The sequence below is a fragment of the Astyanax mexicanus genome, chromosome 1, assembly GCF_023375975.1.
Source record: "Astyanax mexicanus isolate ESR-SI-001 chromosome 1, AstMex3_surface, whole genome shotgun sequence".
In the NCBI taxonomy this organism is placed as follows: domain Eukaryota; kingdom Metazoa; phylum Chordata; class Actinopteri; order Characiformes; family Acestrorhamphidae; genus Astyanax; species Astyanax mexicanus.
Window position 1 is genome coordinate 108,661,913 of NC_064408.1, and position 20,216 is coordinate 108,682,128.

A 20,216-nucleotide genomic window follows, 5' to 3' on the forward strand; every position below is an offset into this window, starting at 1 on the left:
TGTGTTTTGATTCATGTAGAGTTTAATTTAAATGTGCTTACATTTTTCAGTATATGGACAAATTCAAATTCAGATCAGGATGTTGAATGATCACCATCCCACTTCCTTCCCAACCTCCCAAATCATCCCTAAAGTACTGCATGGAGCGCCATCATTCCAGACAACACATTCTAACACTGATCCACTGCTCAATACTGGGGGATTTATACCCTTCCAAGTTTATTTACCATATATATCAATTTATCTACGCTAGAGAATACTATTCTATTGTCAGTTCAAAGACTAGAGCAGCTGTATGTGTGTGTTTGTATGTTTGCATATCTGTGTCAGCAAACGGGGAAATGATACTCTGGTAGCTCTTTGTTAATCAACCCCAGTCAGCACTCAAGTGGATCAGAGTGTTCAGTTCCATCAGCCTCAGCTCACCTGATATAACACTATCAAGCACTGATTTATCAAACCCGTGCTTGATAACTAGAAATAATATTAGACTTCCATAAGGAGCACTCTGGAGATGTTTTGATACAGAGAGAGGAAACATACACATTTTGTATTAATATTATTGGTTCCACTTTAAAATAAGACGGCCTTTTTAAAGTGTTTATAAATGGTTTACAATTAGTTTATTAATGGTTACTAATTAGGTTGTAAATGCCTTTAATCATTAATAATCATTTATAACACATATATACAAAGGGCAACAATGACCTGTTGTTTGTCAAATAGTGAACCCACAGTCATCTATATTGTTGCTCTTTCTAATTATGTGTTATAACTGATTATTAATGATTTTTAATGCATTTATAACCTAATTAGTAACCATTAATAAACTAATCATCATATTTATTACTTTGATATTCTGAGGTAAACAGATAAAATTACAATAATAATATAAATCACACACCAAAAAAAACAATCACATGATCATACAGAGAACTGTTACTGTAGCTTTCCCATTATAAGGTATTTTTTGCACTATGTGATACTAGTAAGGAGCAGGGGACTGGCCATGTCTTCCTTCTAATTCAGCAGGTCTCGCTTTTGGAAAGCTAAGCTAACAAAACTGTAATAAAAAAAGAGAAACTAAAGTTAAACGAGCGCTGCATGTCAATCTACACAGATTTCTCTCCTGAAAACTGTTTATTTGGGTGAGTAAAGCGCTTCTGTTTATCTACAGTAAACTTAGATTTACAGATTTCCACTAATGCGGCCTGACAGCGCTACACTGAGGAACCCTGAGTGTTTCGGTAAGCCAGGGTGATTAGCTAGCTTTTCGTCCCTTGTATTTAACACGGTAAACACACAGGCAAAAGTCTGATAATACTCACCTCTGAACAATGAAAGAGCTAGTGCGGTTAGCGGCTAATGCTAATGCTGCTTTAGCAGTGCTAGCCAGGGTTAGCAGCAGGTTACTGGCCTATAATACTTATTTCTAAATGGTAAAAGAGCTAGCGCTTAGCACTGTTAGCGGCTAATGCTGATGCTACTCCAGTCTCGGTGTTGGAAAACTTCACTGAAACTCCTGTATAATGCTGTGCTTTAGCAGAGTAGCTTTACTGCTTCCTACAACCTGACTAGTAAAATTCATACATAAGGTGCACCAGATTATACTTTTTAATATTTATTCTATTTTTTTAAATACGTACATTTTTATATGCTCCCATTTTGTACATATGAGGCAGACCTACATTACAGTTTAGAAAGATGTTAAACATCATACTGTAGCCTGTTGTTCAGTTATCACTGGTCTGCCTGTTACCCATATTTACCATGTTTGGGTGATGGACCATTCTCAACCCAACAGTAAAAAAAAGAAAACAGTTAAGCAGTAAAAGGTAGTCGATCCTCTGGAATGAACCAAATAACAGTATTAAATATTAGTAAATACATGAGTACAAAGTACAAATGTGCTCAAAACTATGCGTAAATACAAGTGTAGTATAAGCACTAACATAACAGTGAAACACACACATGCTGGTGAGAATTAATCTGACAGTCAGGTTTAACTTAAACACTCCACATAATTAGCTGGCAGCATGCCAGCCTGTCCTGTTCTCTGTACAGTGCCGTACATCCAGCCTTCATCAACCGGCTGCAGGCTGATGATGACATCACCGTCCTGAAAGGAGACCTCATCATGATCTTGAGCTGTGTAATCATACAGAGCGCGATACACTCTCTGTGATAGAAATAGACAAAAAGATTGCAGTTCATCATCTGTACATTAGTAATTTTGCATCCAGACTGCAATAAAAAAAAACAGGAGGACCAGTGAGTTTTTTTGGCTTTCTTGGTCACATGACTTTGTGTTCAGTAGCTCCTCCATTTCCACTCGCTGTTGTTTTTACGTGGATCTCCGTCGAAACGCACGCACAAAGTGTAATTACGGTGCGTGGCTTTTCACAAACTCAGATATGTGGATCCGGACGAGAATAAATTACCAGACTTATCTACAGTACAATACTTGAGTATTGTACTCAATATATGGTAAGAAAAGTTGGGCACAGGTATGTTGGTGGTGTAGGTCTTAAAAAAACAGAAAACAAAAAAAGATCTCTCACCATTATGTCTAAATGTGGCGTAGACTGAACAGTTTGAACAGCTGTGTACCCCTGCTGATGATGTGGTTGTAGGTGGTGGCTTTGGCTGATCTGCTGGACAGGATCTGAAATAACAGAAGCTGGAGAACACATTCATAGAAAAGAGAAATTAATGAATGAAGAAACATGAGGTGAGGGAAAAGCACAGATCTACAGAACACTCAAATTAGCAGGTGCGAAAATATGTAGTCATTCTTTTGTACATGTGCAGCAAAGTTTGGTTTAGGGCAGGTTTTGAACATATACTGCGCTGCACTGTTTACAGATATATCTTTACCTTGTATAGTAAGTTTTTATAGCCTTATATATTTTCTGTTCTTCTGTGTTTTAATTTATGTTTAAATATGTTTCTTATTTGTTTGTGTTGTTGCTGCTGGATGCCTACATTTCCTTCGGGATAAATAAAGTATCTGTCTATCCATCTATCCATCTATCTATCTGAAATGGGTCTGCAATTAGTAATTTTATGTGATTAACAAAAACCCACTAAAAATAATAACACCATAAAACGTGAACCTTGGGTTTACATGTTAAACTGAGTTATGAAGTGAATGGTGTGATGTCTGTGACTCTTTCTACTGATGTCTACTGAAAGTATAAGAGCTGACGCAGTGTTGAGTCCCACAACCAGGGCTGAACTTAAACCCATACTCAGTCCAAAATGTAGGTTCTAAAGTGTTTTTTTTTTTTGCTATTTGTCAACATGAGGACCAGGGGCTGTTTCCTCTTTATAAATCACAATCTGCTCATAAATTTGCACAAGTGAGCCAGCCTGGTGTCCCGCCTGCCTACCGCCCACATTTACCCATAAAAGGTCCATGCAAATCACTCACTGAATATTTCAATGTGGGATTCCCCATTCATCCTGTGTAAGTGGATGAGTGTTGTATTTACCTGTGCTGGGTGTGTTCCGCAATGTGGACATGCTGCTGTTTGAAGACGTGCTCTCATCGCCCCATTCCTCAGATACCGATGAGCTGCACACAGACTCAGCACAGGAAAGCACAGAGTGCCTGCTGACGTGACCTGGCCGCTCTAATGCACACATACACACATAGTCTCTGGTATATGCAAACACAAAAAATAATACAGTAGACTGAGAATGGTGTGCTAACTGCACTGTGAAACTTTTTAAATATGTAGGCTGGGCAACTCTAGCAAAAATGGCATATCATCACTTTCAGTTACAGATCTACATTGTTCAGCTTGTCCTAAAATGCATGTGAAAAGGATGTCCTTTATGGGTGAAGTGAATGCAGCAGTACCAGACATTCTGCGCAGGCTTCTAGACTGAATATTGTCCTCCACAGGATCAAAGTCAAATATGGAGCCTGGATCAGTTCTCCACACCTGTCGGCCTTATACACAAATAATAAGCAATTTTAATCCGTTTTCTTTTACAAGCAACAAAAGGTAGGGTAACATTTGTAAACTAATATAAAATATAACATTATTCAAAATTAATTAATTAATTAATTAATTGATTGATTGATTGACTGACCAGTACCAGTGTTTTTCAGAGCAGGAGTGCAGCTCCTCCCACGTGTCCGCTCAAAGTCCTCACGATACTTTACCTAAGGCAGGACAATGTATGATTAATACGATTTCTAATCCTGTTATAAACATTTCTGACATTTATATACATAAAATGGTGCATATATAATTGCACTTACTGAGCTAATGTTCATCTGGTTCCTCCGAGCTCTTTCCATTTCAAGGGTGTCCTTTACTGATATCCCACTCCCCACCTCCTCCCTGTACTTTACCTGTACATACACACATACATACACACACACAAACACAACAAAGACATAATGATATAGATGGATTAAATCTGTATAGACCAATAACTGTAGAAAACAGTCAAGGACAATCCACAGACCACCTCCAAAGAGCTGCAGCATCATCTTGCTGCAGATGGAGTCACTGTGCATCGGACAAAATACAGCGCACTTTGCACAAGGAGAAGCTGTATGGGAGAGTGATGCGAAAGAAGACATTTCTGCAAGCACGCCACAAACAAAAGCAAAAAAGCAAAAGTACACCTCAGGCAACTCTGTTCTCTGACTTTTTATAGTCACATTACCTCACCTCAACATGCCTTTTGCAGTCATTTAGTTCCCTGTGGGCAATGCTAAAATCACTATTACAAACTGTACAGCGGGCAAGAGGTTCATTGTTTTTTACTTTTACCAGACATGGATATACTTTAGAGTAGTCAGAGGAGAAATTAGTTTTAATGGGAGCCATGATGCTCCTTCTCTCATTCACTAAACACATACCGTCCGCCACACTAAAAACTGATTGGTTGACTCACAGACTCTTTGCAGAGAACAGGCCAATCAGAACTCTCTCTGTTTACATGCACTTCTTGAATATGCACACGAGGGGAGCACCTTTCTCTCCATCTCCTTCTCTTTCACACACGCGATTGAGTAAAAAAAAAGTCTGTGTTCCCTGTGTGTGTGTTTGTGTTCACTGTTGGGCCACTCGTTTCAGATTCCAGGAGATTTTATCTAAATTTGCGGGCATCAGGGGGCCATTACTGATATGCAGTAGAATCCCGCAACTTCCGGGAGACTTGGGAAGTCTGCGCTATGTCCACTTATTTACTTCTAGTAAAGAACAGAAAAGTCTTATCCACCCAAGGCTGTCAAACACTTCATTCCTATGTGAGAAAATAAAACATGCCAGAATGAGCACATGGACAACTAACTGTTGGAATTAGACACTGGAGAGGGAAAGACAGTTTAGAGAAGAAGATAGATGGAAAATGGGCTGTTATGTCATTAAAACATATGGAGCTACAGATCTTACTCCAGCCAGCCAGTAAAGGAGCTAGACCTGTAACATTAAGGTTAAAACGTGGACAGTGGTAAAAATCAAATGACTGAAAAGCTTTAGAATAGAACATTAGGTACGTTTGTGGAGGCAGACTCACGTTGCTGATCTTCTTGGTGTTCTCTTTAGCCAGTATAATCTCTGGAGTCTCAGTTACAGCCAGCGTCAGCCTCTTCATATGCTTTACATCCCAAGAGTACCTCACCTAAAAACAGAAAAAAATATTTTTGCTCAAATAATTTAAAATTATGCTAATTGTACATTAAACCAACAGTACAATATTTCGTTTAAAGTGTATAATTCAAACAACTGATTGAAAGAATGATTGAATGAATGAATGAATGAACAAATGAAAAAACTGAAGTGTTACTGACTGAACTGATGTTGCGCTGGTTGATCTTGGCTCTCTCCATTTCTGGTGTATCTGGCATCACAGCATACGAGCACTTCAGCGCCTCTGCATTATCCTTATACTTTTTCTGCACATGAGGGGACGAATGTATAATTAGATATAGATACAATTCCGATTAATACAATTTAATCCAGGTGGATTTCTGGTGGTATGAACCTGGCTGGTTATTTGTGATGTTTTCATAGCTCTCTGTATCTCCACTGCATCAGTCCCAATATCCACACGCTTCCCTGTGATCTCCGTCTTCAGGTCCTTACAGTACTCCTTCTGTCAGAACAGGAAATGAAGAACCAAACAAACCACTCAGCATTCAGAGTTTATTCAGGATGTTAAGTATATCATTTTATTTCTAATTTTTTCCATTTTTATCTTAATTTATCTGGCCAATTGTCCCACCCAGTCAGCTGCTCCTCAGCTGTATATCCCTTATCAATAGTGATGCCACAACACCAGGAGAGTGAAGACTAGCACATGCCTCCTCCGATACATGTGAAGTCAGCCACCACCTCTTTCTTTTAAACTTTGTCGAGTAGCATCACAGTGCACGCGGAGGAAAATGCAGCGACTCAGATCTAAAACATCAGCTCACAGACGCATTGTGCTGATCAACATCACCCTAGAGTGCCATCTACCCACCCAGAGAGCGCAAGGCCAATTGTACTCTCTCAGGGCTCTGACAGCTGATAGCAAGCTGCATTAATAGGGGACCTTTCTCCTGTAATAGTTCTCTACATCCCATGTTCTCTTAAATTCATGCATCTCCTGCATTCTTCCTTCTACTAATACTGTTGTTAGTTTTAAAAGCTATTTAATACTTGTCTTTGACCAAGAAAGCTACAGTTTACACCTACACAACCTACAAACAAACTAGGAAAATCTTTAAGTGGTAATTTGCTGGATTATGTTCATTAAATAAAGTGTTTGAGAAATATGATAATTTCGTATTCAATTATCGTTTAAAACAATTAACATTTTGTGGAATTTATAATCACAAGGATGATTGCAATGTATACTTTACTGTATTTTCATGAAAAAAAACAGTTTATACAGACATAATATTGTGCATTATGTATTAAACCATTAAAATAAACAGTCTATACACATTGCAAAATTTTCTATAATGTACTAAACTACATTTTCTGCAGATCCATCATTCTTGACTCGTACAAATCTGGTATCTCTTTTAGACTTATCTCCAGCTCCAGATCCTTCTGTACATCAGAACAGACACTAACTGAAAGTTTATTTTACAGCTAATCTGATTTTGCTGGGAATAAATACTGAATGCTTTATTTGAATGCGTGCTAACATTTTGGGAAGGTAAACACACTCTGAGAAGGTCTTAACTCAAACAGTACAGTGTTTCTGTGTTTACCTCACTCAGGAGTCTGTTGGCACTGCATGCACTCAGGTATCCAGGTGTTGATTCTACATCCATCTGAACTTTTCCTTTAATGCAGTTCTCATAGTCTTTACAGTACTCCTTCTACACACAGACGCACAGCAAAAACATAGTCTGGTCGTCTTTATTAAGAAAACTCTTATAAACTTAACAAACCCAAATAGTAAAAGTGTTCATCACCTTACTCTGCAGTTTCTGAGCCTCTTTGGACACTCTGTAGAACTGCGTGTCTCCAAACTCCATCTTCACTTTACTCTTATTCTTCTCATAGTCCTGTCTGTACCTCACCTGTTCTCACATCCAGCATTCACAAAAGTTAAACACAAATGCTACAACTTAAACTCACCTTAAAACTTTACACTTTAATTGATAATATACAGCTCTGGAAAAAATAAGAGAGCACTTAAAAATGATGAGTTTCTTTGATTTTACTGAATTAAAAACCTCTGGAATATAATCAAGAGGAAGATGTATGATCACAAGCCATCAAACCAAGCTGAACTGCTTGAATCTTTGTACCAGGAGTGGAATAAAGTTATCCAAAAGCAGTGTGTAAGACTGATGGAGGAGAACATGCCAAGATGCATGAAAACTGTGATTAAAAACCACTTATAAACTTTTAAAACTTTATGAATATGAACTTGTTTTCTTTGCATTATTTGAGGTCTGAAAGCTCTGCATCTTTTTTTGTTATTTCAGCCATTTCTCATTTTCTGCTAATAAATGATCTAATTTGATGATTTTATTTGAAATTTGGGAGAAATGTTGTCCGTAGTTTATAGAATAAAACAACAATGTTCATTTTACTCAAACATAAACCTATAAATAGCAAAATCAGAGAAACTCAGAAACTGAAGTGGTCTCTTAATTTTCTCCAGAGCTGTATGATATGACAATATTGTCTCAATTGAAAATACTGTACACTTATTACTATTATAATCTTATTGTTAACCTGTTGTACTAAGTTTTTTTTAAGTGAATTATACTGAAGGTAAATTTGCTGAATAATTATATTACCAATGTAATTTTGTTTACTAATCGCAAAATACATTTCCATCAGGTTTCATTAATGATATTACTTAAATCATTAAACATAAGCAGCTGCAATAAGATAAACCACTACCTATTCTTTAATTTAAATACATGATAAATAGCATAATGTGATTATGGGGGAACAAATCAGAAAAATGTCAGCTCTGAAAAGATCATTGATTTTACAGACTTTTAAAAAAGACTTTACGTGGTCACTGGGTTCTGTATTGTATGTTCAATATTTTGACTGGTTCTCTGTCCTGCCATCACATTTCTGTAAAACTGCTTTGCGACAACATCAGGTGTAAAAAGCGCTACACAAATAAATTTGATTTGATCTGATTTGATTTGATTCAGCAGAATACCTGACTCTGCAGAACACTATTCTCTTTATGGTGGAGATGTTCTGCTGTGTTCAGGGAGAAGTGATACTGTCCCTTAGCCTCTTCATACTTCTTCCTATACTGCACCTGATGGAAGCGGGTTATAGAAGAAAAATAACAGTTCTTATACTGTGCCAATTCACACCTGGAATTTGTATGCATGCAATAATTGAATGTGCTGAAACTCAAATTTCTGTAATTTATTCATATCATAAACAGCCATGCCAAGAGGAATAAAGTTAAAAATCTCTTTCCTATTCCTGGATGTGTAATCACCTGACTGATAAGTGCTGTGGCAGCTTTTGCGTGTTTAAATGATAAGCAGTCACTGGGATTGTACACTGGCTTGTGGGCTCTCTGGTCTCCTTCAAACTTCTGCTTGTAGTGAACCTAGATAAAGACAGATTATTAATGTGTGTATAAGAGAAACTGAGATAATGAGGAAATACTGTGGAATCCACAGGGAGAGGAATAAGGATTCAGAATATGATCCATACAATAAACATGAAGAGTAGAATGCTATATTGAACATAAAGCAAAAACAAATATAAATCTGCATTAATCTACACAAGCCAAACTGACGCAGAGATTTTGGGTCGGGAACAAAGGTAAGAGGACATTTACTGCCTGATTCCGTAACGCTGGTCTCTATAAATCTGCACGTCTACGAGTAATGCTAAAAAAGTTATTATAAAAGACATGCATTATTCTTTTCTGCCTATTTATAGAGCTGTACTTTTATGCAATTAGGTACAGCTATTTCCTCTCTCTTTATTACAGAGGACAACATGTTGCCTTCCTTTCTAAATCTTGATTAATGCAGTATGAACTAGAGCTTAGATTCTCTGCCCGAACCCGTCCTGACCCGAGGCCCGACCCGAAATCGGGTCAGTTCGGGCCGAGATTTCCCACCACATTCCTCGGGTCGGGTCGGGCTCCAGAAAATAGTCTGAGATGTAGGCATCTGTTTTTTAATTATATTTTTATTTTTAAATAAAGCTCTGGTGTGATAATCACAATGTTGCTAAGTAACCAATTACTAATGTTAATGGAAACTAACCAAATAACGAAAACTGAAAGTGAAAAAAATACACCAGAACACGCATATCTCTCTCTCTCTCTCTCTCTCTCTCTCTCTCTTTCTTTCTCTCTCGCACATGAACTCCTCCCCGTTTGACTTGCAGCACTGTGTGTAGCTGTTCTTAAAAGTCATTTTAATTAAATAATAGCTCTATGGTTCTATGTTACAGTGTTAATTAACATAATTCTGTTCGGGTCGGGCTCGGGCAGAACCTGCACGGGCTTGGGCTGGGTCGGGGTGGATTTTTTGGGCCCGATCTATCCTCTAGTACAGGGGTGTCCAAACTTTTTTTGTTGGGGGCCAGAAGGAGAAATATATTTGAAGTCACGGGCCACAGACTCTATAATAAAACAAATAATGAAATATACCACTTTAAATAATACTTTTTTTCCTGATTATTTCATTTAAACACCATTTTTTATCACTTACTATCTTTATCTTTGACAGTGTTGCGTAAACTAAGATTTTTAAAATTGATGTTTAATTTCATGATGTCTCTTAATATTAAACTCCTTAATTACGGCAACTTTTAGACTCATTGGCCCGTTTTTCTGCGCTAGAAATGCGCACTCTCTCCGCTTTTAGACTCTTTGCCCTGTTTTTCTGTGCTAGAAATGCGCACTCTCTCCGCTTTTAGACTCTTTGCCCTGTTTTTCTGTGCTAGAAATGCACACCCTCTCCGCTTTTAGACTCTTTGCCCTGTTTTTCTGTGCTAGAAATGCGCACTCTCTCCGCTTTTAGACTCTTTGCCCTGTTTTTCTGTGCTAGAAATGCGCACTCTCTCCGCTTTTAGACTCTTTGCCCTGTTTTTCTGTGCTAGAAATGCGCACTCTCTCCGCTTTTAGACTCTTTGCCCTGTTTTTCTGTGCTAGAAATGCGCACTCTCTCCGCTTTTAGACTCTTTGCCCCGTTTTTCTGTGCTAGAAATGCGCACCCTCTCCGCTTTAAGTGAGATGTTGCGCACGCACATTTCAGGCCTGTTTTTACGCATACGCAGCCTTTATAAATGAGGCCCGTGGTTCTTGATCTTTAAAAAATTGAGATGAAAAAACTCACACGTTTTTCTTGACATGAATTGAGTTGAATTTTTCACCTTGCTGGCAACTTTAGCCGCTTGCATGGCGTGGTCAATATCAGGTCTCTGCAAAAGTGCCTGTTCTTTAAAGGTGTCCACCTTATTTTTATAGGCCACCTGTAGGTAAGGAAATAAAAATGTTCTGCTGTTCAATAAATAAGTAAAAATTTTATCACAGGAAATGAGCTGTATGATATATATGTCATATATTCTTAAAAGAGAATAAAAAAGATGTAAATACAGTCAGCCACATAGAGAATAGGTCATATGCACAGTATATTTGCTGTCCAATGAAAAACAAGTATCTCCATTTTTGTAGATTTAGTTTACTACATAATTTGAACAGACAAACTGTCCCTTATACTGAGTAATTTATTGATTAATGGACCAATAGAAATTCTCCAAAATGACCATAAGCAAATTAAGCAAATTATACTCTTCAATTATTATGCTTCAGTATAAGTTTGAAGACACATGCAAAATTTATATTTCTTTACTGCATACATACATTTTAGCTAGTATCATTAAAAATATAACTATTAACATCCCAATCAATTATGTTCTTACTTATGTCAAACTGTCCCTTATACTGAGTAATTTATTGATTAATGGACCAATAGAAATTCTCCAAAATGACCAGAAAGAAACTCTTTTTACATTTACTTTCATTAAAAGTTTTAAATGTTGTATTCCTTTCCTGTAAAGTCGCTGTTCAATAGAGGGACCATTGAGAGCATCCTAAGCAGCTGCATCACTGCCTGGTTTGGGACCTGCACCGTCTCTGACCGCAAGACCCTCCAGCGTATTGTGAGGACAGCTGAGAGGATCATCGGCGTCTCTCTCCCCTCCATCACGGACATTTACACCACCCGCAGCATCCGCAAAGCAACCAGCATTGTGAATGACCCCACTCATCCCTCACACGAACTATTCTCCCTCCTGCCTTCGGGAAGAAGGTACCGCAGCATCCGGTCCAGCACGACCAGATTCTGCAACAGCTTCTACCCCCAAGCCATCAGACTCCTCAACTGCAGAGACTGAACTGATGGTTTTTCTGTACATGCACACACACTCTTACCCCACTTACCCCAGAAAATGGAAAGCACTAAAAACCCTACTACCTCACTGGACTCTATTGCACACTGTGTAATAGAGGTAATTACTACCTCACCTGGTCTTTTTTGCACACTGCAAAATTTGCACACTGTCTTGTTATTTATTATTCTTTGTCTGTATTGTGTTGTATTGTCTGTCTGCACTTTTGTACTGTTGCACTATTGTTCTGTCTACACTGTGTTTATGTGCACCATGGTCCCTGGAGGAACGTTGTTTCGTTTCACTGTGTATTCTGTATATAGCTGAAATGACAATAAAAACCACTTTGACTTTGACTTTGACTTTGTTTTGGAGATACTTGCTTTTTTTAGACTGCACTGATATACAGTGTGTAAGTATATAATACTGGGTGCGTACATTACTGGCTAGTTTCGTAGCTTGAATGGCTCTCAGGATGTCTGGCCTGTCTGCTACTTCATGGAACTTGTGAACCTGTTGAATCCCTTTTCTATAGTTCACCTTAAATGATAAAAAGCAGAATACAAAAAATCACTTGCAAACATTAACTGTAAAACATGCTTAAAAAGACTGAATACAATGTTATTCACAGCAATTAAATATCCTTAAAACTAAGGAGATTTTGAACACTTCCACAATGCAGTTCATTAACAGTGGCAGGACATTGTTCCATTTTGTAGATAATTTAAATATGGATGTTATGAATGGACCAATAGAAATGCTCCAAAAAGACTTTACATTGACTTCAATTCAAAGTTAAGTTTCTTCTGTCTTCTACAAAGTTGTTCTTTTGTGACAATTTGAGACAATATTCTCTTATTAGAAAGCACAGTATATAATTTAGTGATGTCGTTTTGTTTATATATGAGGTGCTATTAAACTGTGTCTCAATTACATGTCTGATTACTTTTGATTAATCAATTACCACAGATAATGCAGAAACTTAAAAAATGTTTGTAATTTGTAAACAGGCAGTGAAACAGAAGTTACATTGCTCTGCTCCTTGTTGACCTCCATGGCGTGCTCCATAGCTGGCAGTGTTTTCATGGAGGCATAGAGGGACTTCCCTTTCTCTGCATTGTATTTTTCCTTGTAGAGTTTCTACAACGAAGCATATAAACACCATGTAGACCAGTAACACCAGTATACAAGTATAACCTTCTAACTTACTGCTGTACTGTAAAACACGCACTTACCAAAAAACACATAATCACATAAAAAAGTCTATTCAACATTAAATATTCAGCTTTAACCTTCTCTTAGTTATATTTCACTTTTCCACTTTGTATGCGTGTTTATCATTTAACTTCAAAAATAGGATAACTTTTCATTTATGAGCGCTTTTAATCTTTACATTTTTTTAAACTGGATTGTACTGTACTTTAATGGAAAAATCTGGTTCAGGATTGTAGGAATTTTCTGTCGATGTTATGGAAAATGTACTATCTTTCTTATTTTATGTAATTTCGTAATTTCTTCCTCTTTTTCAATATGAAAATAAGTTTTAATACAATCTGTAAAAAGAGGAATTTCTGTTGAATATTAGGTGAAGAATATCCTATAAAACACATTGAACATAATTAGTTTTATTTTGTTTTTTTGACCAATCAACTGTTTTTTTTTTGGTTTTTTTTGCAATTGACAATCATATTTGTATTCTCACTTATTTGTATTTCCACTTTTGGATGTTAAATACTTTTCTCCACATAACAGAATTGTTCCATCAATATAATTATGATTTATTCAAGGTGGGGTGTTGAAATTAATCACAATTAGATCATCTTTATTAATTTACATAAGCAAATTATACTCTTTAATTATTATGCTTCAGTATAAGTTTGAAGACACATGCAACATTTATATTTCTTTACTGCATACATACATTTTAGCTAGTATCATTAAAAATATAACTATTAACATCCCAATCAATTATGTTCTACTGCCCCCCCCCCGCCCCCCCAAGCAAAGCAGTCTAAACCGGCACTGAGCGTGTGCTGTAAGAGCCAACAAGAGTCCAAGACCCTCAGAGCATACATGCATAAAATCTCACCATAATCTGAGACAGAAAGGAAATCTGTCTCAACAAGCATCTTAATACAATGCAAGCGAAGCATAACAGAAATCAGGTATTTCTTTAACAATATATGAAAATGGAATTAATACAAATAAAATGCTTAAAATCTATTTGAAAGCCATCCCCACAATTTGAATGGATTAGTGATATTGTAAAATCATTTGAATGAAAATAACATTGACTTTGATTTGGTAAAGTTCTTATATTAATATAAGAAAGACTTACGTTACTCTGATGATTGGTCACTTCCTTAGCAAACACTGTCTCAATAGTCTGTGGCATCTGAGCATAAAGACATGCTTCTGCATCCTTCTTCCCTCCTTCTTTATAATGTTTCTAAATTATAACAAAATGGCATAAAAATAAATAAATAAAATATAGGAAAATATATAGATTTGTAAGATTATAACAATTAAATGTAATGTGATTTAATGAAATGGTAAGTGAGTGTATATTATCAGTCAAATTAAGTTAATTAAGTAAAATACAGAGAATCACTAAAGTTAATAAAGAAGAATATTTTTAATTTTAGTGATAATATCCACTAACATAATAAAGACACTGCTTGCTGCCTAATTCAGAGTTATGATCCTTTAGCAGATTAAAGGTCAGTGTGGGTAATGTACTGTACTGTATGTAGACGTGTGTACCTTGCTGTAGAGCTGAGAGAGCTCCTTGGCATGCTGTGTTTCTCTGGTTTTAGGCAGGAGGGCATAGAGGCAGTTGGCAAGCTCCTTTTTCCCTTCCTGTTTGTACTGATACTAGTCAGGAACAGGAAAAAACAACAATAAAAATCATCCCAAGTTTGGATATCATAGACTATAGAGTAAGTGTGAGAAAACAGAGCTGATATACTATTCGTGGATTAAATAATTGGATAGATAGATAGATAGATAGATAGATAGATAGATAGATAGATAGATAGATAGATAGATAGATAGATAGATAGATAGATAGATAGATAGATAGATTCTTGTCTTGTTTTTTTATCGACGTGGCTACTTCATTAATTTTAATAAAAATATATTGCAATTGGACTTTCACTTTCAGATTATCAGGGTTCTAAATCAGGATGTTTTAGTTCGGTGGAGAAGTGGACAGGGAAGAAAAACAAGATTTTGGCTCTTACTCATCAACACATTACATTTAGATTTAGATTTATTATTAGTATTTAGCTGACTCTTTTATCCGAAATGACTCACAAGGTTATTCAAATATTACAGAGGTGGATCAATGGAGTGTTAGGAGTCTTGTCCAATGACTCTTATTGGTGTAGCACAACATTGTAGCACAACATCCAGTCACCCAGACCGGGAACTGAACCCCAGTCTCCCACATGATGTGGTAGCTCACTAGTAGTGTAGTGGTGTTATCCATTGCGCCACACCAACAAATGCACATGAATATTCATGACATGCCAATGTATCGTCACTGATTGGCAAACAGCACAGTGGTGCTCCCTTGTTGTAAGTCAAGGTGGGCGAGGTCATGAATCCAAATTTACGGGTTGGTGTCAGTCTGGGGTCTTTTCCTGATTCACTTGTTCTTCTGTCTATTTTTTTATTGGCTAATGCAAGTGATGAAGGTAAAATAACAGATTCATGTGCAGCGTGCATATATAACTCGGAGTGACCTATTGTATATTTAAAAGGAGCAAAAAAATAATCAGTTTCTATAGAAACTACGCCTTTAAGACAAAACCATTAAAGCCCACCTCACTTAATGTAGGAGCCAACTCTTTTGCAAAACGAGTCTGAATTGTCTCAGCCATCTGAGAATAGAGGCAGTTAGACAGATCTGACTCAGAGTCAGTTTCATCCATTTTCTAGGAGTAAAAAAACAGATATGCATTAATTAGCATACATTTAGCATACATTTAGCATAAATCGAGTGCAGATTTAACATAACACATACACACACACACACTTCTGCTTATGTACCTGGAGGGCTTCAGCATTGGTCATCTCATTGGTCAGCTGCATCTCATGTGTTTGAGGCAGATTGGAGGAGATAAAACTAGAAACCCTCTCCTTTGCTTTTTGCTTGTACTTAGTCTAAAATGTTGAAGGTTAACATGATTTTAAAGCAACACTGTGAAATGTACTGTAAAAAAAATGCTTGATATAATTACGTCTAAATCAATCATTAAATTAGGATCTGCTTACAATGAACTTACCTCACTTACTAAATCAGACACTGATTTAGCGAACTGACTCTCTGTGGTTTCTGAGAGCAGAGAGTACAGACAGTTCTGCATCTCTGTTCTACTTTCCTCCCTGTATTTATTCTAGAAATACATATTTTTAAATGTTATTTCTTATAACGCTTGAAAGAACGCATAAAAATGAAAATACAGAACAGGATATAGGAGGATTTGTGCTGAGGTGTTCATTGTGCTGTACCTTGCTCAGAAGCTGAGAGACTTTTTTAGCGTGTAGTGTCTCTGGTGTTTCTGATAGAAGAAAGTATGATGGAGAAGACAGGACCTGTCTCGCAGCCTGCCTGTACTTGGCCTGAAAAGAATACCTCAGTGTTTATAAAGAAAAAAAACTGACATTTTTAAAAACACAAAGATTGCACAGCTTTGGTTGGTATTTTAAAGGACTATATTGCATGCTCTAATACACTGCCTAATACACACTCTAATATTTGGTTGGACAGTCTTTAGCTTTGATTGTGGCATGTATTCACTGTGGCATTGTTTTAAAAAGCTCCTTTAATGTCACAAGATTTATTTCAATCCAGTGTAGCATTCATTTTTCACCAAGATTGATGATGATACTCTATCATCACCATTGATGATGGTAGAGTCTGACCTCTGCACAAAGTCTTCTCCAGCACATCCCAAAGATTCTCAATGAGGTTAAGATCTGGACTCTGTGGTGAACAATCCATGTGTGTAAATGATAATCTCATGCTCCCTGAATCACTCTTTCACAATTCCAGACCCATAAATCCTGGCATTGCCATCTTGGAATATTCCCGTGTCATCAGGGAAGAAAAAAAAATCAATTGATGGAATAACCTGGTCTACATTCAGTATATTCAGGTAGTCAGCTGACCTCATTCTTTCAGCACATACTGTTGCTGAACCTAGACCTGCAGACCAACTGCAGCATCAACCCCACATCATTTACTTACTTAAATCCAGGTGGAGACTTTTTTTGTCCAGGTAGTGTATTTTTACAGTTGGCAATTGTGTTAGAGTACTTTTAGACCTGGAATAATTATTTTATTTCAATAATATGTGAGTAAAGTGTAAATTTTCCAAAACTGTCTCATGGACTGCAGAAAACATTTTAACTTATAACCAGATTTAGGTGAGTTTAATCAAGCCTTTTAACTCCAAAATACTACTTTATTTTTTATTTTTTTGAAATATGTTAAAACACATTGGTTTAGCAATACATTTAGCATTTGTTTTAGATTGTCTAGTGTATCTGGAAGTGGACATACTGGTTGACTTGCCCAGTTAGGTAATTTTAAGCATACAGTAATAAGTATTATAGAACATTCAAAAACTTAAATATAATCACCATTAATACAATCATCATAAGTATAATCATCATAATCACTGAATATAAAAATTATATTTCCTCATACAGTGTTTTATAGTAAGATTAAGTGACTTATCATTTCAGTCACCTCTCTGGCAAACTGCATCTCTCTGGTCTCTGGCAGAGCGGAGTAAAGACAACTGGATAAATCCTTCTTCCCTTCTTTATACTGGAGCCAGAGGATTAGAATAATGAGGAGGAGAAATTTACATAATTATTTATTTAATTATTAATTTAAACTTTTAATTACAAACAAACAGAAGAGTAGCAATAGTGTAGTGTGTGTGTGTTACCTCACTCTGAAGAGTGTATTCTCTTGTGAAAAGGAAGTATACTTAAGAATTTACTTAAAAAAGTATGTTCAAATTAATTAGGTAAAGAATACTAAAAGTACACTTTCTAGTTTATATACGTTATAAAATACCCATTAAATATACTTTATCTGTATTTCCATAGAATGTATTTTTAAGCAATATGCTTTAAATGGAACATTGTATTGATAGAAAATATAAAGAGTGGCATTAATTACTGCTTTAAGTGCAATTTAGCGTATTTTTTCCCAGTAACATTAAGGTGTACACAATATGTGCATCCATATGCAAAGTAGTACATTCACAATAAATTTCAAGTGTATTAAAAAATGTGTTTAAAAAAGACATACTAAAATCTACTAAGTTTGCAGACGTACTGAAAAGCCCAAACAAATGTTTCAATGTTGTAATAAAATATAGCTTAATTACAATTAAAATATACTTCAGTTGTCATAAATTATTATAAAATAGAACAGTTAGTATGTTTTTAAGTATGTTTTAATTTTAATGTTAAAAGTATGTACTTTTCCATGTTAAGTATACTATTAACAAATATACTAAAATGCACTTTTCTTTTACAAGGGTACTCCTTTTTTCCTGCTGTCCAGTTTGTTCATTTTCACTCCTAAACACATCACACACAAAAATACTTGACGTATTAAAACAGCAACCCAGGAAAGTCTGTTCTCTACAGTGAAACATAATCATGTTAAATGAAGCTGTTTTAATGTTAGGCTTTTTAAACTCAGGACGCCACAGACAATTAATTAGAAATGCTTTAAAATGTATTGTTTGGGAGGACACACATTCAGAAGAACCTAAATGTAGCAGTGTGCTGCACCTCACTGTGTGGCTGTACCTTATATTCCGCAGGCTGTGTAATCTCAGCAGTGTTCTGAGTCTCTGCAGTATCTTGTAAGATGGGTCTATTAGAGTCTGGTAAAAGCTCTTTCATTTCCTCTTTCTCCTTGTAATAAATAAACAATTATACAATTCACACAGTATTTAATATTTAGAATTTTCATCATCAAATCACTGTTAACATACATGACTGTTAAAGACAACCTGAAGTAATGGAGGTCAGAGATAACTGAGTTTTGAAGTAGACCATAAGTAATACTGTTTTATACTCTACAGTAGGGGTGGGCGATATGACCATAAAATAATATTGTGATATTTAATGGTATTTTCACAATAACAATACTCTTGGTGATATGACAAAACACTAAATTGAAAAAAATATTTCAAGAATACACTACTGCAATAAGGAACAACACAAAAATTTTATTAGATTTGTAACCGAAGTCAACCGACTGCACTTCAAATATCTCCATATATCCAGTTTTTTTGCTAAAAAACAGTAAAAAAAAGTAGTACCCTGATGTAATAATTAGGGGTGGGTGATATAGCACAATATTTCAGATATCATTGTGTATGATATCATTGTGTATGATACAATATGGCACACTCCTACATTACAGGAAATGTTAAAAACGCTTTTTTACAAACTGGATACTATAGTAACCATTTTTGCCATTTTTTTCCAAGGAGCATTTAAATTAGTTTTAGGCACTTTCTTACTGGGTACTATCACTTTAATTTTCTTTTCAGTAGGGATGTATGATACTGAAAAACAGACACTGCAATATTTGTTCTGTGACATATTTTGTGATATTAAAAATGTCATAGAGAATGATGCTATAAAAATATCATGCAGGCCTATGTTTCAGTACTATATATATATATATATACTCTTTACGCTTAGAAAAATACTACACTGTAAAATTCCACAATTTCCAAAAGCTTTTCTTGCTGATGTTTGATGTCATTAAAACTATGCTCAATCAGCTTAATGAAAATAGTCACTATAACTAGTCACTTCACTACCACGTGTTAACCTTTACAAGAGTAAACATCATTCTAGATCTACTGATTCAGGTTTAGAAATATGTTTGTTGCTCACAATCATTAGAAAAGACAAATGAAAGAGAAATCTCTCACCTCCACAAGTGCACAAGCATCACTGGTATCATCTTTATCTGTCTTGTCAGCATCTTTAGCATCAGCGGTAGACATTTCCAGAGTGCAAATAAAACTAAGACACAATGAATCTGATTAAAGTTCTGCTAAGATCTGTATGATGCTAAACCTAATTTCTGTTCTGGTCTGAGGAGGCTTTTTGTCTGTGTCTCTGGATGAGGAGCTTCTTATCAAATCTGAGCCTCTCGGTTTAGAAAGCACTTTAGTGTTATCATGGCAGAGCCATTAAAAGACCTCCTGCTATTGATAATGCTGTCAGTCTGAGGAATGTTCCAGTTCTATTCTGTCCGACACGGTAATATCTACATGTTAAAGCACAGTTCTGCTGAAAATC

The 20,216-nt window shown here is 36.1% G+C and overlaps 1 protein-coding gene across 1 annotated transcript; it reads right to left on the reverse strand.

Annotated features, from left to right (window-relative positions):
• Positions 1–1,331: 1,331 nt before the first annotated feature.
• Positions 1,332–19,918, reverse strand: LOC103041197 (nebulette-like). Its single transcript, XM_049476502.1, has 25 exons — positions 19,844–19,918; positions 18,702–18,809; positions 17,620–17,700; positions 16,377–16,487; positions 16,151–16,261; positions 15,915–16,028; positions 15,689–15,799; positions 14,625–14,735; positions 14,200–14,310; positions 12,891–13,001; positions 12,300–12,401; positions 10,845–10,943; positions 8,947–9,060; positions 8,653–8,757; positions 7,436–7,543; positions 7,229–7,339; positions 6,010–6,120; positions 5,816–5,920; positions 5,542–5,646; positions 4,274–4,366; positions 4,102–4,174; positions 3,866–3,958; positions 3,495–3,635; positions 2,562–2,680; positions 1,332–2,179 (listed from the first exon to the last, which is right to left on the reverse strand). Exons 1-25 carry the CDS (start codon positions 19,916–19,918, stop codon positions 2,003–2,005), a joined length of 2,700 nt encoding a protein of 899 aa, XP_049332459.1. The 3' UTR covers positions 1,332–2,002.
• Between the last annotated feature and the right edge of the window lie 298 nt (positions 19,919–20,216).

Coding starts and splice junctions, on each gene's coding strand:
- LOC103041197 (XM_049476502.1), bottom strand. CDS start 19,918: ATGTCTACCGCTGATGCTAAAGATGCTGACAAGACAGATAAAGATGAT. Junction 14,736..15,688: donor TGGCTCCTACATTAAGTGAG/GTGGGCTTTAAT, acceptor GTTCCTGACTAG/TATCAGTACAAACAGGAAGG. Junction 14,311..14,624: donor TCTCTCAGCTCTACAGCAAG/GTACACACGTCT, acceptor GTTATAATTTAG/AAACATTATAAAGAAGGAGG.